The sequence below is a fragment of the Micromys minutus genome (assembly GCF_963924665.1).
Source record: "Micromys minutus genome assembly, chromosome: 10".
Taxonomy (NCBI): Eukaryota; Metazoa; Chordata; class Mammalia; order Rodentia; family Muridae; genus Micromys; species Micromys minutus.
This window is the reverse complement of record NC_137979.1, coordinates 46,213,568-46,240,461: the sequence shown is the minus strand read 5'-3', so window position 1 is coordinate 46,240,461 and position 26,894 is coordinate 46,213,568. Positions and strand designations below refer to the sequence as shown.

At 42.1% G+C, this 26,894-nt stretch overlaps 3 protein-coding genes across 3 annotated transcripts; all 3 read left to right on the top strand.

Moving 5' to 3' along the window:
- Positions 1 to 1,303: 1,303 nt before the first annotated feature.
- Positions 1,304 to 1,672, top strand: LOC308426036 (keratin, high-sulfur matrix protein, B2B-like; the record flags this gene model as incomplete). The annotated part of the gene is made up of 1 exon (XM_080923745.1): positions 1,304 to 1,672. The coding sequence occupies one exon, from the start codon at positions 1,304 to 1,306 to the stop codon at positions 1,670 to 1,672; it is 369 nt and encodes a 122-aa protein (XP_080779871.1).
- A 17,611-nt stretch (positions 1,673 to 19,283) lies between these two features.
- Positions 19,284 to 19,580, top strand: LOC308426040 (keratin-associated protein 3-1; the record flags this gene model as incomplete). The annotated part of the gene is made up of 1 exon (XM_080923749.1): positions 19,284 to 19,580. One exon carries the CDS (start codon positions 19,284 to 19,286, stop codon positions 19,578 to 19,580), a length of 297 nt encoding a protein of 98 aa, XP_080779875.1.
- A 6,260-nt stretch (positions 19,581 to 25,840) lies between these two features.
- On the top strand, positions 25,841 to 26,140 carry LOC308426038 (keratin-associated protein 3-2; the record flags this gene model as incomplete). The annotated part of the gene is made up of 1 exon (XM_080923747.1): positions 25,841 to 26,140. The coding sequence occupies one exon, from the start codon at positions 25,841 to 25,843 to the stop codon at positions 26,138 to 26,140; it is 300 nt and encodes a 99-aa protein (XP_080779873.1).
- Positions 26,141 to 26,894: the final 754 nt, after the last annotated feature.

The following is a 26,894-nucleotide window of genomic DNA, read 5'->3' as shown; positions in this document are numbered from 1 at the left end:
CCCTGCACTTTCTGGGTGTGTGAGGGATAATTCTGTACCAGAGAAGAGTCAAGCAAGCAGCTTTGAGGTATGGCTGCTGAGTTCCACCATCACATCCCACAGACAGACGCATTAGAAATCTCAAACAGCAACATCACAATTTATAACTAACACGCCAACTGAAAAATGCCTTTCTTAAAAAAAGCTTATGCAAACCTAGAACAAAAGGAGGTAGACTCTGTTATGTAATTTTAATTCTGATGTAAACAGTTGACTGCGATACACAGAATACATAAAGACCTAAGAAGATGTCTTCGGGTTACTTACAAGAACCCAGCACTTACCTGTCTTATTAAATTGGCAGCAATGATGGATTACAAACACAATGGTACATTCCAGAAAAGAGAGAATTGGATGACTGTATTTGTTCGAGGTGTCATAATTCCTAGATATTTTCCCCAAGCTTTTTTCCAACCACTAAATTCAGACAAAAATAGCTCAACATTCCCTAGTATCTTCTCGGCATTAAGTCTCTGTGGGCGGGGCTACAACTTGAAAGTGCGCTTACTCATCCTTGAGTGGCTCTGGCGTTTGTGAATCATACGTTATACTCCACCCCCTCAGCTAATCACCACTGAATCAGATTCAATAAACATTTAATAAGAATATATGAAAATCAGGCTGGATACTTTCTGGAAAAAAAGAAAGAAAGAAAGAAAGAAATTGTTTGGTTCCCAGTGAAAGAACTCTCTCTGGCCTGAAATACAAATGTTTCTGATCCATTGAAATGTAAAGAGCCCTAGAGGCCATTTGACTTTGGTGCTGGAGTGAAGGAGGGGGATGTTTCTATTACCTGTGACCAAAGGTGTGCTCAATGTGGCAAATATGCCAGTGCTTTCAATTCCATAGAATTTAGTCTCTATATGCCGGAGAGAAAAATCATGCTTGAAAGATCAAATTGCCTTCTGCTTTAGAGGTTTAAAGTGGAATGACAAGTATTTAGAACAAGGGTGTTGCCTTAGCCTACGGTGAGAAGACTCTTTGAACATGGAAACCACAAACACTACTCTGAAGAGTATGCGGCCAATGGAACGAGTCACAGCGACCTTATAAAACAAAACCATCCCCATAATATGTCACAAGTATCTCAATGGAAGCCAATCAGAGGACCACTGAAGAACAAATTTAAACAAAAACAAGAAAAATATGTTAAGAATTTTATAAACAGCAACTCCCTTGACTATATAAAGGGCCCATGCTCAGGTTTGCTCCCAAACTCAGAAACTCACCCAACCTACTCAACATCCAACCAACTCCTGACACCATGGCCTGTTGTGCTACTGGATTCTGTGGCTTTCCCACTTGCTCCACTGGTGGCATCTGTGGCTCCAGCTGTTGCCAGCCCAGCTGTTGTGAGACCAGCTGCTTCCAGCCCAGCTGCTGTGAGACAGGCTATGGCATCGGAGGTGGCTTTGGCTATGGCCAGGCAGGTGGCTGTGGAGCTGTGAGTTGCCGTGTTAGATGGTGCCGCCCTGACTGCCGTGTGGAGGGCACCTGCCTGCCCCCCTGCTGTGTGGTGAGCTGTGTACCCCCAACCTGCTGCCAGCTTCACCATGCCCAGGCCTCCTGCTGCCGCCCATCTTACTGTGGACAGTCCTGCTGCCGCCCAGCCTGCTGTTGCTACTGCTGCTAATCCATCTATTAACAGCCAGATTTTCAATTGCCCAGATCATGGTATTCTTGAATTGTACATCTCCTTAACCACCCCTGGACCAGTAACAAGTTCTTCAAACTCTACTTCATTGTCTTTTATGCAGTCTCAGAATACAGGCACATCACAGCACTGTTGGAGTCTGTTCTAGAGTCAGTACCTCGACCCTCTACAGTGGATCCAGAAATGCTGAGACTCCACAGACTCACCACCAAATTGTTCTGGATATACTGCACCTGAAACTTTTCCACGACTAAAAATTGTCAAAATCTTGGGAAATAGTTTCTTAAGAACAATCTAAAACTCTACTCATCCTGCTTGGTGGCCAACTTTTATCTTCTCTTTACTTAAAGCTTGTCTAACATCAAAGACACCAGACTACAGCTGAGAGACATTCTTCAGGTGTCATCAGAGAAAATGGAAATTCTTTACCCAACTTCCAGCCTCTAAAAATAAGTCAGACCATTCTACACTTTTCCACTGGATCCCTTCCTTACTTTTTTAATCGTAATTAGCTTGCCTGTTGGGTGTCCCCATTTTATCTGTGGTCTTGTGTCCTGTGATGTTTCTTAATAAAGCTTATATCCTGGGCAAAGAAGCCATGGTTTGTTTCTATTTGTTTTTCACCTGCTTATAATGTTGGGAAATGTACTTCAATGAATTCGTTTGTTTCTTCTGAGAGGCTGAAGTCATTCGTGCTTCATTTATTCATTCCATTAAAATGTATTAATTACCACTTTCAGGCAAGAATTTGGAAGAGATGATGGAGATTAGGCAATGATGAAGAGTCAGTACTTACCTGTGACAATGTGGCTACTCGGAAAGAAAACTCCTATGCTCAAGTAGCTACTATGGAATGCAAGATATTGTAATCTCTTCCCAGCTCACAGTAACCTTAGTGGGCAGGCATGTTTGTAGCCAATATGTCTAGGCATGGCCATTTACAATAAGGTATCAACAGTAAGGTTTCCCTAGAAGCCATGAAGCACCAACATCCTACCAGAATGATGTAAAATAACAAGACTGGAGGGAAATTTTTATCTAGAGTAGAGAAACAGAGAGAGTGTTATGTCACTGGAAGATTATGGATCTTGTTTTCTGATCTTTTCCCCCATGAAGCCAACAAATTCGGATAATCTTTGAGACTTTCTGCAAAAAACATTAAAGTGGCCGGGTTTCCTCTGCATGTCAATTTAGAAAAAGACAAAAGTCACCCAGGAGCGGACAGAACAAAGGGACCACAAGAAAATAAGGCCTCAAGAGCTCCCAGAAATGATTTAGATTTGGATGATCTCCTCATTGGAAATAATATCTTGGGTTTGTTGACCAAAAAGAAGACAGAGAATGAGCAACGGAACAAGAAAATGTAAGAAACTGCTTCACCATGGGACTAGTGCCGTCTGGATGGAGGTAGCATGAGCAAGAGAAGCTTCGCAAAGAGGAGAATCCATACAGAGAGCTCTGAGAGGCCTTCCCAGTGGAAAGAAAAAGATGATAAAGATCTTACACACCCATTAGAGTAACTAAACCCAAAGCAGCAAAGCAACTAAATGCTGATGAAGATGTAGAGTGACAGAAAATCTCAGTGTTGCTGATAGAGATGCAGATTGCCACAGCCCCTTGGTAGTCTGGTACCTTATTACAAAACTCAACACGTTGTTACCAATGAATCTATAAATTGTGCTCCTGTATATATACCCTAATGAGACAAATCCTTATTATCTACTCTGAAGACCTGCATTGATGTTGACTCCATAGGTAAACAGGACAGACAAACTCTGAGACATCTATGCAATGAAATACTACCTGGCTTCTTATAAAGTAAATGAAATAAGCCAGTCTAGAAACATTATCTGCTAAATAGTTCAACTATACATCATTCTTCCAAAAACACAGAAGCAATTAATAGTAGAGTGTCCTACATACTGTGCTGTGGTGTCATCTGTGGTCCAACACTGGAAGACTAAAGAAAATAAGTTACGAAAACAGTCTGTCTAATGAAACCTACAAAGCGGTAGGTTATGTATCTGAGACAGTGTTTCTTCTCAGATAAATGAAGCATACATGGTTCTGCGCCTGAGGTGTTCCCTATCGCCCCAGACAATTCTTCTTATTTGAAACATGTGCCTGATGCTTGGAACAAAGTCTCATGAAATGTCAAAACCCTGGTCCTTACTTAGTTGAGTCTGTACCAATGCCAGAAGCTACCCTACCATGGGGAGAAAGAATATGCCTCTATCCACCTAATGTTTGTTGGATTTCCAGACAAAAAGACTGGACTATCCCTGTTATATAGTGCAGGAGGGTGTAATCAACTCTCAAAAATGGCAGTTTGCTACATACAATATCTACTGGTCATAAACAGTCACGTAACGGCAAAAAAATACACATTTAAAATTCCAAAGTAGAAGTGAGGATGTTCCTTTAAAGGAGGGATATTGCCATGGGAGAGTTGATGTTTCTCATCCCAACTAAGGGAATGGGAAAAAGGTTTTGAAGGATGGGGAGAGAATTATGAGATAAAAAAAAGACCAAAATAGTTTGTCTGAGAGAAGACATGGTGGGAAGGAATAGGGGACAAGACAGAGTCAATAAAGAGTCCTCAGAAAGATACACAGGAAAGGGAGAGATGAAAACAACCTGACTTTGTTTATTACCATGTACTGTCCTACATGCAGTTACTTAGCATTGATACTTCATGCTAAGCTTATTTTGTGTAACCCTTGTATCAATCCCACAACATAGATATGTGTGCCCTGGCTCACATGTGAGTAAGTGGGTCTAAAAGAAGTGAAATGTCTTGCTTTCTGATACACAGCTCATAAGAAAGAAGCTGAATTCTGAATCCACCTCTAGCTGACTCCAAACTCCAGAAAGAGAAAGCTAAAGAGTTAGTTGGAAAGTATGTCAAAGTTCACAAGCCTGGGCCAGCAAGATGGCTCAGCTGGTGAAGGAGCTTGCTGCCCACTAACTTGGGCTCAATCTCTGGAATCAATGAAAAGGTAAACATAGAGCACCCTCCACACCCTCTGACGTGTACATGTGCATCATAGCATGTGTACCCCAACACCACACACACACTAATAACAATGCAAATAGTAAATTGAATAAAAATCCTAAGATCAAACAAAAGTTACTTTAGGAATCATGAGCTTGGGTAGAAGCTCCTAGATGCTGGTACATAGACTCTAATCTTATAGCTCTTCCCCCTCCCTTCAACGCTCTGTCTGGGGAGGATGCTGGTGGTACTATGCAAACCACATCACTGCTTCCATAACAGACCTTGTTCAAGCTATCCAGCACCCATCCTCGGAGTTCTCATTCCCTGGAGCCACCCTTCAAGTTCAGGGCATCAGAAAACATCAAGAAGCACAATAAGTCAGCTTCCCTCAGGACACTTCCTCTTAATTTGTATATTTCATTACTCTACCTGCTACTTCTATGATTAACTATTCTGACTTTTTTAACGACGAAGCTAATACCTCCTATAGCTAGCTAATAATGACTTATATTAAATTATTGAGGTCAAGGGTAAACTGGGACCTCTTTCCCTGCTTGTTAGAAATTGCTAACACAGAAGTTGATATAAAAGGGGATTCCAGAAAAAAAAGATAACAATCAGATTTTGTGGCTACTTTAATAGAGCCTGTAAACTTTGGTGTTAAAGTTTTTGCCAACAGGAAATGAAATAGAATTTATACCACAACTATTACTTCAGTCTATTGGCTTGAGGGCCTATCTGACTGCTGTTCTTGACTCTGACAACAGTGATGACTATGAAAGATGAGGAAGAGGATGTCCTCTAGCACTGCTCTCAGAAGGAAAGTGACTAACTTGAGATCACAACACCCAAGCCAAGCCATTATCAGAGACACATAAAAGATGTAAAACAGAAGCTCTCAAAGGCCTTTTCTTCCCTGCAGCCATAGAGCTGACACTGTCCAAAACTGAAAACTGAAGTTTATTGGGTGGTATAACTGAAGTCAGTCAGATGAGTCTCATCTAGAGCCTGGGTCTTCTTCCAGAACTTACTGTTGTTTAGATTCATTTCCATTTCATGTTTTTGCAAAGGTCCCCCACTGCCCAACCAAAAATGGCCAGCAATTTCCTCTTTATACTTTGAATGTCTCTAGTTGCTTGGTAGCATCTCTCTAGCTTGCTCTCTGCTCTTGGCTGGAGAAGATGTTCTATCTTTGAAGTGTGCATCTGATGAGCTGTTCTTCCTGAAAAAATAGCTTATCCATTCAGGTATGTTGGTGGGATCTATGCTCAGCTCCATCAGTATGTTATCTGGGACTATCTTTAACCCATGAGTCCCTCTCACCAGATTGCTCATGAGGAATATCTGTGTGGTCGAACCTGGACTGAAGGAGAGGGCACAGTGATGTATCAAAAGTCCAAGCCATGGCTCACTTAAATTACTTGTGCCATTTGGACAGTCTCATGTCTACTTTCCATTTTAGCACATCACCCCTTGTGTGTACCTGACCTTACAGCTTAGCGATCAGATAGCACTGATTTCATTACAAGTGCAGCTATTCCTTGCCTTCAAGGAGGCTTTGCTCACAAGCATACCAAACGTTTATCAGCAGATGGGTAGTTTCTGAGGAAGGCATGCATTTTCACTGAGCCCCACAGGCCCGCTTTCAATCCTCCTGCCTCTGCATCAGAGGCTCCACACAGTGGTCACGTTCTTCAGTGCATCCCCAACACCACTGGATCAGCTGTTTTGTGAGGTTTAAACGAAGTAACAACCTGTGTTGCAAATGGAAGTCTACCATAATGCCTCCTGTTGTTCTTGATCTCCTAGGCTCCAATAGCAGTTTGAGTTTTTATTAAACAGCTAAGACTATCACAGTCAAACACAGTAGACACTGACTTCATAAATCCCATAAAGAGTTGTGTATTTTTTCAGTTAAAGTTAGTTCTGAGCAAAGCAATTTTTCTCCCTTGTTAGAGAAGAGATCTCAGGGTGTTTTGTACAACTGGACTCTAAGAAACACCACAGGAGTAATGGTTTTCTTGGTTATTTGTAAGATTTGCCTCTTTGCTAAGACATCCAATGCTTACTAGTTCCTGCTCATCAGAAGTAGCTGACATGATGTCATACGGCTAACAGACTGATGGTGTGTGAAAGGTCACAATGACTAAGTTCTCTCCAGTGGACATTGTGAAAGAGCAGGAGAGCTGGCATAGTCCTGAGGCAAGAACAGGAAAGTTACTGCTAATCAACTAGGTCAAAACAAACTACACCATGATGCAAGGGTGGATGTTTCTAAACAATACTTTTAGTTGCACTCTGGGTTAATTTACCCCATTAGAGATGCTATATCTTGGATATCAGAGCCAATTGGCATCCCTAGCTGAATGACTTTAAGATAGTAGTATATGATTATTTTATTATTCTCCAAAATTGGTCTGCTTTCTCATAAGGAAAAGGAGGAGCTAAATGGGTAAAATACCAGGATCCTGGCTAGTTTCAAGTCCTTGGTAATGATATCCATCTTCAAGAAGTCCCCAGAGAACTAGCAAAATTTTGGATTAATTATCCTAATACCTGAAGGAACACCTAGCAGCTCCTACTTAGGCCTTCAACTTCTTGTCATTTGAGCTGAAATTTATTCTTCAGGTCTGTGCACAGAGGTGAGAAATGTCATAGTTGTCAAACATGACTATTTTAACTAAACATCCACAAACTGAAGAGATAATTCGTAGACCCCTGTGTGTCAGTCAAAGACTAATATTCCTTCATTTACTGCATTATGAACCTGCACCACGAGGCCCAGCTCCAGAGTAAGTGTTTACAACCATAGCAGAGAAGCCTATCAAGAATCAGGTGGGCACGGTGGATGTTCTCTTGTGTATTCCACTCTTTCCTTCAGCAGTATCAGTGTTTGCTTGATGCACCACGTACAATGGAACCTGTTGTTGACAGTGCAGAAATATTGGACTCCACAACACAGGTAGTGGACTACCCAGTACAATATTAAACTAGGTCTTCCTACTAGGGAATACCTAACGAGTCAAAAAAACACTTTTAACAATGAGCTCCAGTTCTATCGCCAACCTCTGGGCAGAGTAACTACACAACTCATGGCAAAGTTACTGCATCCAATCCCTTCCATTGTAGGATCAGAGCTCCGACTTACCTGGAAAAGGGATTGTAATCTAGGCATGTGTAGCCTACCCCACCACGCCTATGCTTATAAAAGATTTTCCTCTTCTGTGGTATTATCCCACACAAACTTGATTCTGACCATAAAATTTATCTCAAAGCAAAGCAAATACAGTTTAAAATAAGTCCATGCCTGTGGATCTAATTAGTCTCCACCCATAAATCCTTACCCAAACTGATTAGCCTAACAGATAAGACCAATGGCCTCCTGAACGCTGATCATTTAGTGATCCACTGGAGAATAATTCTTTACGGGGTCTAGAACATGCTTTGAACCTGTGACCTGTGTCAGCTGCGATGCTTTCTGAAACAGTAAGAGCAATATAGTAACTCCACAGCTTTTAAATACAGACTCTTTCTTGTTTCTTGTCCCACAACTGTGAGCTCTGATGGTTTAGGAGTCTTGGTTCTTAAGGGAAACGAACAAACAAACCACTTGCTCCGGGAGGCAGAACAATGGTTTAGGAACTGATCCTGCCATCTCGATATTTTGGTCTCTTCCTGTCACTGAACTCTCAAGGATAAGAAGTGGATCACTCTGCTGGCTTTTATCCTTGATCCTAAATCACAAAATGAACTTTGAGTTACTGTCACCCATCTGTGGCGACAAAGGGCCCAATGGGCGAGCCAGGTTATTAAACTGAAACTTTGTATTTAAAAAAAAATGATGAAAAATTAAAAGGAAAGATATGGGTCCACTGTGGATCCAGACTCTTTAGGAACGAAGGTTGAAATCAGCCCCACCCCCCAGATTAAGAACTCCGAGCTTTATCTGAGAGTCAGATAAAGAAGTTAAGTGCTGGAAGAAGGGATCACAAATGTCACCTGTGTCCTCATCACTCATCACCAGTCAGAACCAAGGGTTCCAGAAACCATGGCTTGTTGAAGATGGCCGCTGCACCACTGGGGATTGGCCACACTGAAGGAATCACTGTTTGGAAAGTCTAGACTGCACTTCGCCTACTGCCCTCCTTGCATGTTTTTCTCCTCTCTGCCCTGCCTTTCGTGGTACTACAGACAATTGATCAGTCTTAGGAAACATTCTGTTATCATGGTTTTTCAGACAAGTAAGTATTTTTGCTTTCCCTCACATGTTTATAAAAAATACACACCTAACTCCAACCTTGACTCTCAAGAAGAGCCTTGAGAACATGGTTCCCTTGGTAAAAATCCTTGCAGCACAAACATGAGGTCCTTCCTGGGCTTGGTACTCAGCATCAGCATAAAAAGCTGAGCATAGGTGCTCTCTGCTCCTTCCTGTTCCAGAGACAACTGCATCTTCTCGTGCAGTGCCAGCCTCGTCCCTTAGACAAGATGGTGAAGGTCAGTGTGAATGGATTTGGTCATATTGGGTGCCTGGTTACCAGAGCTGCCTTCTGCTCTGGACCTGTCAAAGTGGATATTGTTGCCATCAATGACCCCCTCATTGACCTCAACTACATGGTCTGCATGTTCCAGTATGATTCTACCCATGGCAAATCCAATGGCACAGTCAAGACTGAGAATGGGAAGCTTGTCATCAATGGGAAGCCTATCGCCATCATTCAGGAGCATGATCCCACTAACATCAAATGGGGTGATGATAGTGCTGAGTATGCCGTGGATTCTACTGGTGTCTTCACCACCATGAAGAAGGCTGAGGCCCACTTGAAGGATGGGGCCAAAAGAGTTATCATCTCCACCCATTTGGCTGATGCCCCCATTTTGTGATGGGTGTGAACCATGAGAAATATGACAACTCACTCAAGATTGTCAGTAATGCATCAACTGCTTAGCTCCCCTGGCTAAGGTCATCCATGACACCTTTGGCATCATGGAAGGGCTCATGGCCACAGTCCATGCCATCACTGCCACTCAGAAGACTGTGAATGGCCCCTCTGGAAAGCTGTGGCATGATGGCCATGGGGCAGCTCAGAACATCATCCCTTCATCCACTGGTGCTGCCAAGGCTGTGGCCAAGGTCATCCCAGAGCTGAATAGGAAGCTCACTGGAATGGCTTTCTATGTTCTTACCCCCAATGTATTTGTTGTGGATCTGACATGCCACCTGAAGAAGCCTGCCAAGTATGATGACATCAAGAAGGTGGTGAAGCAGACAGCCAAGGGCCCACTAAAGGGCATCCTGGCCTAAACTGAGGACCAGGTTGTCTCCTGTGACTTCATCAGCAACTCCCACTCTTTTACCTTTGGTTCCAGAGCTGGCATTGTGCCCAATGAAAACTTTGTGAAGCTCATTTCTGGTATGACAATGAATACAGCTACAGCAACAGGGTGGTGGACCTCATGGCCTACATAGCCTCCAAGAGTAAGAAACCCTGGACCACCCACTCCTCAGCAAGAACACTGAGAGCAAGGGAGAGGCCCTCAGTTGCTGAGCAATCTCATCCCAACACTGAGCATCTCCCCCTGGACCACCCACTCCTCAGCAAGAACACTGAGAGCAAGGGAGAGGCCCTCAGTTGCTGAGCAATCTCATCCCAACACTGAGCATCTCCCTCACAATTTCTATCCTATACCCCCATAATAATAGGAGGGGCCTAGGGAGCCCTCCCTATTCTCTTGAATACCATCAATAAGTTCCACTGCAGCCCCCAAAAAAGCTAAGCATAGCAATCTTCAACAAACCATGGTTTCTGGAACCCTCAGTTTTAATATGTATATATATATATATATAATATGTTATTATATAATTATATTACAATATATCATATAATATGTAAATATTATATCAGGTATGTTATATATTTTACATATATTATATAATATATTACTTATATATTATAAGGAAACTGACATAGGAAGGTCTCTCAGGCTTACTGGTCAACCAGTCTTTTTAAGCTCCGTGAGAGACTTTGTCTCAAACAATAAGATGAAGGCAGACATTTTGGAGGCCTTTGGTCTCCACATGCATTTCCACATATGTGCATGTGAACAAGACAGGCATGTGTGGAAAAAAATGCAATACAATATAAACAGCCATGAGTACCACTTCAGGAAGAAGCAATGACGTAAGGAACAGAGTGGTGTCTGTCATCTCAGCCTTCCAAAAGCTCAGTCAGAAAAACTGCTTTGAGTTTCAGGACAGCCTGGTCTACAGTGTGAAACCCTCTCTCAAAAAGAAAGCCAGAGAGAGGGCCATCGAGATAGCTCGGCAGATGACGGAGCCTGACACCCAGGCTTGATGACCTGTGCTTGATCTCCAGAAGCCACACAGTGGAAGGAGAGCATCTATTCCTGAAGGTTGTCTTCTGACCTCCACAAGTGCATACACACACACAAACAGGATAGTATATATACAGACAGACATACATACAGGCAGTGCAGAAAGGCAGACAGAAGATAGATGTAATTTAGAGAGAGAAATAGAAGTAAATGATGTTGTGTGGAGATTCAGGACACCTTGAGGATGACTGTCTTGAAATGTGTAGATTTCAAAGTAAATTGATCCGTGTGCCTGTTGTTAAATTACATTTTTAAGCTTTTCCATCCTCCCCCTGACCTCTGTAACAATCTCTGAGATCTCTGTGGTGGTGCCCAGCAAAACAAACCCCTTTGTTGCTCTGCCAGTGGCTCTGCTAGACTTGACCACTAGGGGGCAAGAGAGGAAAACTGCACCATCTGCATAGTAGAGTCTAGTCCCTCTTTACTGTTTTGTGCTCGCCAGCATTATCACCTAAGGATCGCTGCAGGCACGCATCCTTGCCCTGGTGGTTCTGGGTTCCGTTTGTAGTTCTTTCCATTCTTATAGAACCCACCCCATTGCTTTTCTCAGCCCATCACAGGAGCTAGCCAGCCACACCTATCAAAAAACTGGGTTTCACTCTTCGGGGTAACACTCTTTCTAACTTTGTAAGCTTTCTTTTTCTTTCCTTCCCCCCCCCCCTTTATTTTCTTTAAAATGCGCGTGTTCTGCATTTACTAAATTTATGATGTCATCGAAGTTTCTTTAAACCCTTTTAATCACCTGCCAGCGACTTGGTTAAAAATTGTTCTAAATTAATTCAATGCAAACAGTGTGTGCAGTTTGTGTTTCCTGACTAACCCCTCTTATATTTGCCTCCTTCAAATGTTTAAATTATTTAGTGAGCTATTTGCTCAGACTTTTGCTCACTCGTTTTGGTTACTTGTCAGAACTGTTTGTGTAGAACATGGAACATATTACACTAGAAAGATCGCCCAACACCACTGAACTCGTTAACTAAGAAACCTCCCCGTTTCTGTAGAAATTGTCTTACAGGGAGAGAAAAATGCCCAGGAAGACCCTCTGCTGACTCCTGAGATACCCCCAAACCACAACTCTAATGGAAGAAGCCTGAACCCACTCTTCTCTTTAAATGCCAATAGGCAAAAACTATTTTTACAAGTCAAAGGACATAGAGCAATTTGGGGAAATTCTGAAGGGAGAGACTGTGACTCACCACATCACTGGAGCATGGAAGCTTTGGGTGAAGCTAAGGATTTGAGGGTTAAGCAGAGTCGTTTGTGTAAGCGTGACAAATGCTAATCCACAGCAATAAGTGTGACTTCACACAGAGCCTGTTGGTTTCTGAGCACAGTCTCCATTGTGTGTTAACAATACTGTGGGATGAAGAAGTGACTTCGGATCTCCAGAGAAGCTGGCATCAGGAACGATGAGGGAGTTTGAGGAGAATTAGAAGTCACAGCGTGTGGGAGGGACAGTCTCGAAGAGCACAAAGCAGACGGGTACGAGGTTCTTCACACGAAAGAAGTAAGGTAGCAAAGAAGAAAAAATAATAGAGCTTTGACCTAGTACTCAGAAAAATAACAAGATTCGTGTTTTCAAACCTTATTCCAACACTTACTGTTTAGTGAGCAGAAAGGATCTGAATTAAAGAAAGAAAGGAAGAAAGAAAGAAAGAAAGAAAGAAAGAAAGAAAGAAAGAAAGAAAGAAAGAAAGAAAAGCTGCAGAAAGTCCAGGGAGGAAGTAAAGCTGGGTTCAGAGGATGCCGATGTCTTGTTCTATGTGTGAGTGTGCGCTAAGTAATACGTGAGTGGTGTTTCCACTGTAGACAGGAAACAAGAAAAGGACGATGAAGGAGTCAGAAATCACAAGTTCAAACCTCGAATCTACTGGCTGGCTGGCAGCTGTAGATGGGTCTCGGAGATTCTCTGAAGCCATCTTTCATTGTTTAGCAAGGGTTCAATGGCTCGAGAACTGCCGTAAATACCACTAAAGTGCTTAACAGATTATTATCTCTGCTTCCCTTCATTCAAACCTATGTCTTTGGGGGGAAGAAAAGAAACCTTTAGAATACTGTGAGGCCAAAAGTTGCCAGGCACTCAGGTGTGGGTGAGAAGGCCTGCGCCCACTAGAAAGGAGATTAACCCAAGCAGTTTCTCACGGAGTGATTGGCCCTTTATCCAATGAATCTACTCTAAAAACCAAACACGTTCCGGGCACAATAGCACAAACCTATAATCCCAACACTCAAGACTCAAGAGGCTGAAGGATGAGCCTCGCCAGTCTGAGGCCAGCCCGGGATTTACAGTGAATCCTTATCTCCAAATCACGCCACTCCTAGTACTTGTTGGAATGTTCTCCAGAATGTTCTCCTCGTGTGATATTCCTTCCCACCCACTCTCTTCTTCACACTGGACCAAGAAACCAAATTCCCTCTCATTGACCAACTAGAATATGAACAGTTCCCTTCTATCCCATACCCCAACTACATTGTCTAAGTGTATTTAAATGGCATCCTTTCTGTATAAATTGCCAGGGTTATGACAACTAAAGCACAGAGAAGACGTAGTAATCGAGCTCACAGGGAATATGGAGCCCGGCTGCTTCTTTCTGATTAACCTGTCCACACCTAGGCAACATCACAAGACTTCAGCAGGCAAAGAGACATCAGCCCTTCTGGAGAAGGCAGGGACTGCACTGATTTAGAAGGTTTTGATGAAGACATGAGACACCAGGAAGCTAAAACCTCAACTTCACCTCGGGCCAGCCACAGGGGACAGAAAGAATAATATAAGAGCCCCAACTCCCACCCTCTTTCTCAACAACATTCTTAATACAGGCCTGACAGTGAGGGAAAATGTTATCTAGTTACCAAAGTGAAATCTATTATTGAGATATTTAAATTTAGAATTAGTCTATAGTAACCTTAAAAACCACATGCACACACACACATATACTATTTGTATATGTATGAGTGTGTGTGTGTGTGTGTGTGTGTGTGTGTGTGTGTGTGTGTACCTGTCACTGTGAATGCCTGTGGATGTGAGAAAAGGGTGACAGAGTCTCTGGAGCTGGAGTTACAGGTTTTGGGTATTGAGATCTGAACTCAGGTCCTCTGAAAGAGCGGTGCATGCTCTTAACTGCTAAACTGTCTCTCCAGCCCCTTAAATGTTGTATTTTTAAATTGTTGTCTCAGTAGCTAAGGGCACTTGCTGGTCATGCATGATGGCACACACCTTCCAATCCATCTATTGAAAAGTAAATGCAGGAGAATCTCTGTGAGACCAGCCTGCTCTACATTCAAACTCCAAGACATCCAGCACTATGTAGAGAGACCTTTCTCGAAGCAAACACTCAAACAAACAAATAACAACAACCAAAGAGCCCTGGCTGTTCTTCCAGAGGACCAGGGTCCAATTCCAAGCACCCACACGGTGGCTCACAATGGCCTGTAATTCCCTTTCCAGAAGATCTGATGTCCTCTTCTGGCTTCTACAGGCACCATTCATGGATGTGATGCACAGATATACACGCATGCAGAACATACAGATATACACACATGCAGAACGTACATGTAAAATAAAATACCTTTAAAAATAACTGTTACTCAGTGCCCCTTTTCTTAGCCACGCTGACTTTGGTAAAGTATGTACTTCTGCAGTTTCACTGCATGTTGGTCTATTTCTCTCTGCATCCTCTGTAGCTTACAATAAAACACGAGACTAAAGTGAACCTACAGTTCCCCCAACAGTGTTCAGAATTCCAGCCAGAGGAAGCCAGTTAAACAAGAAGTTGGAAGACTATTACTTGTACCATGTGACCAAACAGCTCCAGAGATCTTCTGGCATATTCAATGAGTTAATGTAAGTCCACAGGAAATAGTGAGAGGGTTGCCTCTATAAAACAGCTGAGCTCAGAAAATAGCACTAAGGCCATCCTAAAAAATGATACAACTTGAAAGCGATTTTCAGTTCAAGATAATAGAGTGGCAAGGGTTATGTCAATTTCTGTCTAGAAAGATGACTGTCTCCAGTTAAGAGCACTTGTCTCTCTTGTAAAAGACCCGGGTTCAGTTCCCAGCACCCACATGCTGCCTCCCAACTGTCTATAACTCCAGTTTCCAGATCCAATGTCCTCTTCCATAGGCACCAGGCATGGCACGAGGCATGCAGATGCCCACACATACATGTGGGCAGAACTCTCATACACATAAAATGAATAAATCTAAAAGTATACACAGAGAAAGTTATGTCACACTTGACTTTAACTTCAAACTAGAGAAAAACACCATTATACGGGGATGTCAGGGGTGGGCACCACTTAACCCAGGCTCAAAATTCTTTGCATTTATGCTTCATAAAGTGGGCATTCTGCAGTGTGAAGAGCCGCAACTACAACCACGTTTCCCTTTCACCTTTTTTTTTTATATATATAAAGAAGTAAAATATCAGAGACCTGGAAGATCATGTAATTCAGGCAAGACAGACCTACCTAGATATTCTTGCTCACAACCACTTTTATTAGAGTGAGAAACCACAAAGCTTTCTACTGTTGTGAAGAGACTAAACTCCTCCTCCAGTTTGGGAAGTACTAAGTGACCGATGAGTGGGAAGCTGCTAGCACAGCAGCTTCTTCAGGAGATGTCGGAGTAGGAGGGTTCACCCAAGATCAACCCGGAAATCCATGGTGTTGTTGGTTAGGCACGGGGAGGCTCACAACCAAGTGTGACTAATGCATATAAAAAGCATCACGAGCCTCCTTTTGGAAGGTAGTAAGCAAAATTTTCAGCTGTGCCCTGGACCCTCCAGTGCTTCACTCTAGCCCTGCTTAGCCTCATGGGCTTGGCCCCACCAGCCTTAAACCGAAGACAACATTAATCGTTTTCCCTACTACCCATGCAGTTTCTGCTCAGGGTCCCTTCCCTTGAGTAGCTCTGAGACCTGAGTGGATAAGATCCCTGTCCTCTCTCTGCACACAGCCTCCTTTCTAATGTCACCCAAACTCTACTGTCTCATATCCGTCGCTCGGTGTCCACCCTCTCTCCTGGTCTCTGTAATTCAGCCTGCTTCCATGCCAGCCCTGGGCAGATCATTTCCTTCGAACATGAAACCTATCGCTCTCTGCTCTAAATCAACCAAGTAGAATAAATTATCTTCTGAATTTTTATGGCCCCGTAGGCTAATGGTCATTGCCAACTAATTGAACATGTCACAATAGCTATCAGAAGTGAGTTTTGAATGTTTCAGACACAAAGCAGTATCATGTCTGAGATAGTAGATATGCCAATTACCCTGATCAGACTATTATACTCTGAATGCATGTATTAAAATGATACATGCAACCCATAAACATACACACAATTGGTACAAGCCAATTAAAAGTAAACTCAAATCATGTAAATCACCCAGTGAAATTTTCAATGTCCTTAGAATAAAATGTGTAGGCTATCCTTGAAAACCCTTCTTCGACACAGCCTCCTCTCACAGTTCTTCAGCCACCCTGGCAGAGAAGGTGTCTGGCTTCACTAATCTCCCTGTCAGTCCACGTGTCAATGTATTTTTGTTCCTTCTAGCACCTGTCACTGTCTAAAGTTCTTATGTTGTGTTCAGTGGTTGATTTCGTGACTGTCAGTTTGACGTTATGACGATAGGCACAGTAGCCAGGACTGATCTGAATGTTTATTGATATTCTCTTACTACCAAACACACCATAGGTTATTTTTAATAAGTTAGTAAATGAAAAAAACATATAACCTATAATTATTTAAACTTTAGTATTGAAGATATAGCTCAAGCATAGAGCACTTGCAAGACTCTATGGTCAATAGAGTATCTGTGTATATACATTTTCATTAGTGTGTGTGTGTGTGTGTGTACAGACATGTGTGTATACATTTCCATTAGTGTGTGTGTATACACCTATGTGTGTATACAGTTCCATTAGTGTGTGTGTGTGTGTGTACACATATGTGTGTATACATTTCCATCAGTGTGTGTGTATGCACATATGTGTGTATACATTTGCATTAGTGTGTGTATTCACTTATGTGTGTATACATTTCCATTAGTGTGTGTGTGTATACACACATATGTGTATATACATTTCCGTGAGTTATGGTGTCAGAGAAGTCGTTCTTCATAAGCTATGTAACTCCATACTCAATAATATAAAATCTTTGCTCTTTTTATCACCAAGAAAATGGACATAGTTTGGTCTTAAAAATAGAGACAGAAAATACATGTTAAATACTTAGTATTATGCCTGAGACACTGCATACATAAGTGCTAGGTTTTAGCAGAGGATTGGTGTTGCAGTTATCTTAAACATGTGAGTATAGATCATAAGAACTGATCACCACCTAGAAAGTGGTTCCCTCAAACTAAATAATGTGATGAGAAATTCCAGGTTATGTCTTCCTATCCATCCCCATTGTCCAGGTTAGTGTTTGACTGTCTGTCAACTTGACACAAGCTGGGCTCATCTGGGAACAGGGAGCTTAAACCGAGAAAATGCCTCCACTGTACTGTCCCACAGGCAAGTCTGTGAGTCATTTACTTGATTAATGATTGGTGTGGAAGGGCCCAGATCACTGAGTGGTATCACCCCTGGGCAGGTGGTCCTCAGTTAAGAAAGGACCTCAACAAGAAAACAATCTCAACAAGCGATGGGGAGCAAGCCAGTAAACAGCATTCCTCCATGGCCTCGGCTTCATTTACTGCCTCTAGTACCCTGCCTTGAGTTCTTTCCTTGACTTTCCTCAGTAGACAGTGTCACAAGCTATGTAAGCCCAGGAAACTCTTACCTCCCCAAGTTGTCCTTGGTCGTGGTCTTCATAGCAGCACTAGAAAGCTAACGAAGACACCCGTCCAACTTTACCATACCTCCCTGCTCACACCCCTCCATTACACAAATATCAACACAGTCACTCCCCCCTACTTTCAAATCATCTTGTTTGTAAAGCATAGTATTTTGATTATGAAACTAGTCTGTAAAGCCAACCTTCTCTTGCGGCCCCAGGACTTTTGACAACCTGGACTCACATTTTCTATCTACCTTTGCATAGTGAAAGCCTTCTTCCTTCTGGCAGAAACAATATCCCCCAGCAGGAGGGCATATGAGGTAGTAAAGAACATGGAATGTGGAGATACACCATTTAGTTCAAATGCCAGCATGCTCTAGAGAATACTGACCTATAAAGCTAATCTATGAAAATTAACAAATTAGTCGTATAATCAAGGAGGTTTGAGGGAGATACACATCAATCGCCTCACTGAAAACATCCAGAACCTCTTAGCACATTGGAGGCTCTGAGAAACCCTCCAGTGGGGAAATCAGTATTCCTCACATTTCCTCAAGAGTCACCTTATGCGTCCCCTGGAGCAGCGGTTCAAGAACTGCAGTCTAGGAACATTGTACCTTTTCATCCTCAACCCCAGGATGAGGTTGAAACCAACTCAACTCATCTTTGACTGATAAATAATCTAAGTGCACAATGCAGTCAGACGAGGTTATAAGGGCACTGGTCCTTATCATCCAGAACATTCTTGATGTCATTCACATGTCCCTCCAGATTCATCATTCAAAACATATCCAAGGGGACAGAAAACAAGAGATTTTTCTAGAATTCTATAGTAAAGTACTTATTCACCCATTGCCCAACCTGCTCTTTATAGACTATCTACTCCTTTCCAAGTCAAAGCCTTGGCACCACCAGACATAAATGTAATTTGTTCTCACTCTTGCAGTCAGGGAGTCTAAGCTATCTCATGGAAAACCATGGTTGCTAAAAGAGAGAAATCCAAAATGCCTATGGAGAAAAGTAGACACGGAGCAGAGGGAAGAGCTGCGGATACCCGCCATTCCAAGCCACTATTAGTGATGTATAATGATTAGAAGATAATGGCTCAGAGCCTTTGAAGACCAAAATGATGAAGCTCTCTGCGCAATGACAACTGGCCAATGTGAAGAGTCCCTATTTGACAACAAAACAACCTGAATCCCTTTTATGAGGTAAGGAATGTGTCTTAGGTAATAAACATTTAAGTAATTAGCTGGATTTTATGGAAGCAGCCATAAACTGAAACATGGGGAAAATATCTTGGCCATAGGTTGACGCCCAGGGAGGCGGGTATATAAGAGCCAGAACAGACGACACAGCATTCAGACATCAACTGACTTCTCCTCTCAACTCTACCACAACCCAACTCCCAAAGCCATGGCTTGCTGTGTCGCCCGCTGCTGCAGTGTCCCCACAGGCCCTGCCACCACCATCTGTTCCTCTGACAAGTCCTGCCGCTGTGGAGTCTGCCTGCCCAGCACCTGCCCACATGAGATCAGCCTCCTGCAGCCCACTTGTTGCGACCCCTGCCCCCCACCCTGCTGCCAACCCGAAGTGTACGCTCCAACCTGCTGGCTGCTCAACTCTTGCCACCCAACACCCGGCCTGAGTGGCATCAACCTGACCACCTACGTGCAGCCTGGCTGTGAGAGTCCCTGTGAGCCCTGCTGTTAAGCAGTCAAGTCTTCTTCCCGGGTTTGGTGGCCTGATTGCTCAGCATCCTCCCCATCACCTGCCCTTCAGCAATAGCTTCTACTTGCATGAAAGCTTAATCAACCCTAAGGCCCAGGAACCAGGGTCAGTGGGCAGTTCTTAATGCTTTGCTCCTTTGGGAACAGATGGATGCCTTCTCTCTTTTAATCTCTATCCCTGTCTTTTTGAGAGATAAGCATTTGGACTATTCATCAATAAACTTCATTCTGACTTAGCATCCATGGCCTCGTAGTTGTTTATGTCTGGGTTTCCTCTTAGGGAAAGTGGAATGCCTATCCCTGGTTGACATCAGGTTCTTACACAACCCACTACCCGTCCCAGTGTGGTGAGAAGTCTTATGTGTGAAAAATTTCCCCCTTTGGAGTGGGGGAGTACTAACTGTGTAAAAGCCTTAGCATTTAGAAATAGCTTGGCTGGAAAAGCTTTAAGGTGTAAGTAAGTAGAAATTACATACCATGAAACATAGAGAAATTAGAGACCAAAGACATATAAGTTCATAATACTAGAGACCAAGACACCTGCCATAAAACTGCTTTTATTTTTAGGTTTTGGGTTTTAGCTTTTTTGTTTGTTTGTTTGTTTACCATAATGTCTTATGATTCTAGCTCCCTAGGCTATAATTTACATCAGCCAAACACTCATAGTATTTGTTGCAAAAAGAGACAAGCAAGAATTCCCACCCTTGAAGGGTCCTAGCGAAGATGCAGTCTTGCTGAATAATAGGTTTTATGTAAATCTCAGCACTTATCGTCTCTCGCCCCCTCCAGCGAGGGCTCTGAGAGTTTACAGAAGAGCTCCCAGCTATTATTAGAAACTGACTGGTTCAAGAGGCTTGTGCGTACTATCGTGTCACCAAAATATCCTTAGTGCATTAGACCAAAATGAAACATTGTTTATACAACAGAAATATCCATGACCTTCTGACAGCACAGACAATTCTATTGGGGGAAAAGAAATCTGTGTTGATCACTTGTTTTTTCTTAGTTTGATGGGAAAACCTACATGTAGTATGGTCTTTCAAAAACAATACCAAGACTGTTACAATCTAGTTGCATACTTAAATATTTATCTATGGAACCCCCCTCCCTCTCCACCCTCCCCCCACCCCCTGTAATTTCTGACAGTTACCCCACATTTCTAATACAATATTCTTACCACCCTAATGAACATAATGGACAGTATTCTCAAAACTGTGGCCCAAAGTAAATCTTCCCTTCCTTAAATTGTTTTTGTTGAGTTTTGATCCCAACAAGGTGAAAAGCATTATCTATACCCCTTGCCATCCCTTCTCTGCCTAGCTGCCTTTACTGTTTTCAACTTCAGTAACTAAGGTTCGGTGCTTGTCTCTAATACCCTAGCAGGCAGGGATCACCCATGCCAGGTCTCATTTGTCTTTTAAAAAAAAAGTCTCTAAAGGATGACAGTCCTTTCTTTCCTCCAGTTTATAGGTGGAAGAAATAGAAGCTGAGAAAGACTACGCAACTTCCAAAGGCTGCAAAACCCACTAGTGGCAAAGATGTACTTAAATCCAAAAACTACCAGCACCTTAAATTCCTTCTAGTTCTACTACACTAAATCCACCCACCTCCTTCCCAGATAAGAACAAAATGTTCTTGTAGATAGCTCCTTATTCAGCAGAACACATATACAACTTGATACACACCTCTACAACCCTTGAAATTACAGGCTTGGCTATATAATATCAGCTTTCTTCATGGGTGAGCATAGGGTAAGACAAAACAAGAGTATGTAGAAAATATAAGGAAAAATGTTTCCAAAGTAAGAACAATTCGTATTTTTTTTTTTTTTTAGCCCAACTTAAGGACTGATTGGTATTATCAGTACTGGTTTTTGCTGTCTAAGTCATTCAGCTTGAGTTAAAATGCAGACTGTTTGGCAAATGTGATAGCAAGTTTCAAGGACCCATATCAAGGCAAAACAAACTGCCCTTAAATTAAGTAATTGTGTGTTGTTGATAATAGAATAAGTTATAATGCAATGAGCTCTAAAATGTCCTCATTGCTTGCTCTGAAACTCCATAGCTTTACTGAGTTCTTGATTAAGTGTCTTTAGGTTCATAAGCTAAAATTACTTAGTGGCTTCTATCAGATCATGTTCCTTAGAAGTACAGAGCCATCTGTATCTTTTAGTTTCCTGCCTCCTCCTCACCCTTTAGGATATTAAAGTCGTAATGTTATCATGCATCGTGTAACAATTATCCTTGTATTACTCAAATGCTGACTTCTCTGCTCCCATATCCAGTTTCAGTCCAGACATGGAATTGTAATGCTTACCCTAAGGATCTTCTGCCTGAATGTTGTGTAAATATTGCTCCGAATTTATTCTCTGACTTGTAGATAAAAGCTGACCAGCCAATGGCTGAGCAGAAGAGAGAATAGGGCTGGACATCTAATCCCAGACAGGGAAGGAGAAAAGAGAAAGAGAATTTGCCACAAGTTGGGGGGGGGGTGTCAGAGAGACGCCATGAGAATACACTTGGGGCAAAGAGAGCCAGACCAATATCAAAATGGAAGTATCTCTGGGATTTTGGCCTGGAGGTAGACAGATTGGCTTAAAGGAATAGAATAGATTAATGGCTGCTCAGCTACTGTGATATAAAGCTTATCAAATAAATCTTATCATCTCTGTCTCATTTGTTCTCTATTAGCCAGAATAGAGAAAAGCTTGTTGTTTTTAAAAATGCTTTTGCAGGACATACTAGAGATTCAGTGAGCCCATAATTTTCAGTAAATTGATTTGCTAACCAATGACCATTACTGTGGTAACAAACTAACTTAAACCATGAAGTATTAGCACTCTAGCAGAATCACAGTTGAAGAAACTTGGAAAAGGTGTAGATCTGACTGTCTGATCATTGGCAGAACTAAATATGGCTTTTAACCATGGAAGTGATAGGTTAGTAAGTTCTCTTTGGGGGACAGCAAAAACCTTTCCGTGCCGGTTTGCAAAGAAAAGCAAGTGCACATTTTTCAGACCACATATCATCCCTAAAACCTGTATTTTAATCCATTTCAATTTGTAGTTAAAATAACCAGTACCTTGTAAAACTGAAGGTTTATTCATGTTCATATTTTCCTGCATGTCTAGATAATATATATGATAACATATAGGAAATTATCTAACAATCTTGCTGTCTCCAAACATAATCATGTTGTGTGTCTTCAATACTCATGTATTCCCTCTGATCCAGGCAAACACACTACCATGTGTATATTAGAAAGGAAAAGAGAAGAAAGAAGAAAAATATGCAGCAGGAAGTAAGTTTGAATGAAGCAACACAGCCGAATAAAACTTCAAGAGTGCTTGTACCGTGGCTGATAAAGAAGGCACTGCATTGTTTGTGTGGAGTTGTGCAAATATCAACAAGGAAGCATTCGGAAGGCTGAGGCCATGTTCCCTGAAATAGGTGGGTATAAAAGGCTCTCCAAAGGCAACGTTGTGAAAGAACACCTTCCTCAGCAACAAAACCTGGTTCACTGTCACCATGACTGGCTGTAATTCCTATCTGCAAGGATGCTGTAGTGTCCCCATTGGCCCGGCCACCACCCTCTGCTCTTCTGACATATACTGTCCATGTGGAGTCTGCCTGCCTAGCACCTGTCCACACACGATCAGCCTCCTGCAGCCCAGCTGCTGTGACACTTGCCCCCCACCTTGCTGTGTGCCTGACTCCTATGTGTCATCATGTTGGCTACTCAACAAGGGCTACTCTGCTCCAAACCTAAAAGGGATCTCTGCTTCCACCTGTGTTGAACCGTATGAGTGTGATCCCTCTTGCTGCTAAAGAAAATCCTGTAAATAGCTGCTCTACCTTGCCCTAAGGATCCGCAAAGGTTGCCACTAAAGGCTTTAACGAGGTACTTTGGAATATGCTTTGACCCTGAGACTTCATTTTTACAGAAGTATTCCTTCTGTGTTTCAAACAATGATTTCAGATAAATAAATAAAATTGTTCTCCTAGAGCTCCATATTTTAAAAGTAAATAAACTACTCCCCAAATCTTGTGTTGTCTCGGTGTCTAATGCTATAATTACACAGGACTCTTGACACATGCATCATGAAGCTGTAAATGTGTACAGCAGAATTATACTTTCTGATGACACCAACATAAATCTCAATAGCTGAAAGGAAGTCACACCAGGATGCGCAAATACTTGTAGAAGACTGACTGACTAACAAAAACACATTCATGCTAAGCTTGGAATTGTTTTTAAATTCCAAGACCAGCACCTACCTTTAACTTTTGGTTTCCCTGGATATTTAAACAAACTCAACGTGTCCTTGAAGGCACAGCCAAGCTGGTCATTAGACATGCACACACTCACATTCCAAGCATATCTCAGATACGTCTGATGCCCGTGTATCTTTTCAAGTGCTTGGAGGAGATAAGCAAGACTAAGGACACATTTCCCAACTTGGAAGGGCCTTGTGCAGGCATGAGAAAGAGATATAAGGGAAGCTGTAATACAAGGAAGAATGAGGCAGGTCAACTTGACGGACAGCTTGGAAAACTATGGAAACATCTAGAAGAATTGATTTATAAAGGAGGTCTGTGAGCCAGAGCCTGGAAAATGAGTAGATTTGAAAAGCAGAGAATGAAGAAAGGACATTTGCAGTTAAAGCAGGAATCTGAGTGGGATGACAGATGGTACCTCTGTCTTCACTTAAGAAGCATGGTGTCCAAACATTAGGCTAGAAACCTGCCCTTCCTACAGGTCAATCATGGCACTTCACAGTGGCACTGCATTCTAATGCTTTCTCAGTTATCCTTCTTCTTTAGATATGACATGATGGGTGAAACATCACCTCGCCAAGAAATCTGTGCTTAATCAAAATGCTCTGCCATCCAAATTAAAACAACAACAACAAAAAAAAAAAAAATCTGTGCTTTCAACTCCACCAGCTGAGGGGATTGTGCTGAAGAGATATTTGAAGATGTCAGGAAACTGTACATTAGGCATTGTTTGTGTCTCACCTTCAGCCTACAGGAGGACAAATCAAGGCCAGCTGAGGTGGCCGATGTTGTGGAAGGCCTCCCAAAAGAAGGTACTATTCGGTCAAAGCTTCAAAGGGAAAAAAAACGCATATGCAGATGAAAACCCCTACATGATTTTTAATTAAGTCCTTCATTCTACCATGCATTACCATCTGAAATCTGTGGTTAACTGTGGATCACATGGTTTCTGTGATGGGAGCCCATTCTGCCCCGTTTTAATGTGCATGTGTCGCTCACATGAAAGTGAATAATGACCAAATTAGTTTTCTTTTCATAACATCTGATAAAGGAGAGACACTGATTTTTTTTTCTCTTTCTAATGAGTTTCATACTGTGACTCATCTTTAAGAATAGAGAAGCTCACTGAGCAGCTCCCTCACAATTTCCATCCCAGACCCCCATAATAATAGGGGCCTACGGAGCCCTCCCTACTCTCTTGAATACCATCAATAAAGTTCCACTGCACCCACAAAAAAAGAATAGAGAAGAGAGAAGCTGTGGAAAAATAAAATGTAACACCACCTTTGAAAGATATTTAGACAAATAACAAAGCAAAACAAAATGCATGCTATAGATTTATTTTAAACAATAATAAAACTAACGTTCTACACCACTTCTTGCTTAGGAAAGCCTGAATTCCATTATCAATAAATAAAGAAAATATTTGAAGTGTACATGGCCAGATAAAATATTTATAGATAACTGACCATATTCTTGATGGTTTCATTGAGTGGGAAAGTATCCAATTAATCATTTGAGCTAATTTCTCTAAAACCTTTCAACACATATAACATCATATAATGCATATAGAAAACTAAGAAGTGCTAAGAAATTTTAAACCCTAAAAGATTTCATGAGTTGTCACTTGGACAAATTACATGTAACTCATTACCAGCTTAGGCATGTCTAGAATCCAATACAGGTAAACTATGATGGTCTTATGACAAAATGGTAGGTCCATGAGTCAAAACTCTAATTGAATTAATAAGAACAGGAACTTTTAATAGACAAGAAAATGCCAAGGTTATTAGATAACCTTTATGGGAAATGGTGCCACAAACAACAACAGGACAGGAAGGAAGCTTTCTGATTGGTCTCACACACACTGGGAAAGGTATAAAACAGTCCAGCCTGAAAGAAGACATTTGAACTTCAGAAACTTCATCTTTGCAAGGAACCAAAGCCAACCAGACTCCAGCACCACATGGCTTGCTGTGTCGCCCGCTGCTGCAGTGTCCCCACAGGCCCTGCCACCACCATCTGTTCCTCTGACAAGTCCTGTCGCTGTGGAGTCTGCCTGCCCAGCACCTGCCCACACACCATTTGGCAACTGGAGCCCACCTGCTGTGACAACTGTCCCCCACCCTGTCACATCCCTCAGCCCTGTGTGCCCACCTGCTTCCTACTCAACTCCTGCCACCCAACCCCAGACCTGCTGACTGTCAATCTCACCACCTATGTGCAGCCAGGCTGTGAGGATCCCTGCACCCCAAGTTGCTGCTGACCTGTGGCTTCCTTGCACAGAGTCTCATAATGAAAACCCCAGGAGCTGCCCAACCATTGTCACCTTGTCTCAGTAGTTGTCACAGTGTTAAAGTAGGCAGATGACCTAAGCTATGGAAATTTTTAAGGGAAATCCGAATGAATAGTCATTTGATTGATTTCACCAGGTGAATGTCTGCTATTATGAAAATGTTACCGAAATCTTAAAGATTTCAGGCTATGGGTTTTGGGGGTCACATTGCTTCTGGAATCTTATTTTCTGTATTGAGTATTTTCAGAGGCAAAATAATCTCCTGATAGGTTTTTTTTAATAAATTGTATTTCCCTGGCCATAAGTGTTCTTTATTTATGTTAGTGTTTGGGATACATTTCGTGTGTTTAATAGATGATTCATTATGATGATGATGATGATCATTATCATCATCGTTATTGAAGGATCCAAATGAAGACACACCAGAGCTAGCTTGCTGGCAGATCTTCCTAACTTGTTATCTTTCATTGCTGTCCATCTTTTCTCCTTTCCTTCAAACTCATCAAATTCTCAAAACAACACTATGTAATGGTATGGGAATAATTGTTAGCTTATTAAATTTTCTTAAAGTTATACAGTTAGTTACTAAGGCAAGCAGAATTTAACCCCTGGAATGTCTAAATTCAAAAAGCCAACTCTTTCCCACATAAAGCCTTAAAAACAAAGAGATGAAGAAACTTTATCTTCATCTTCAGCAGATTTAATACAGATTCAAAACATGCCT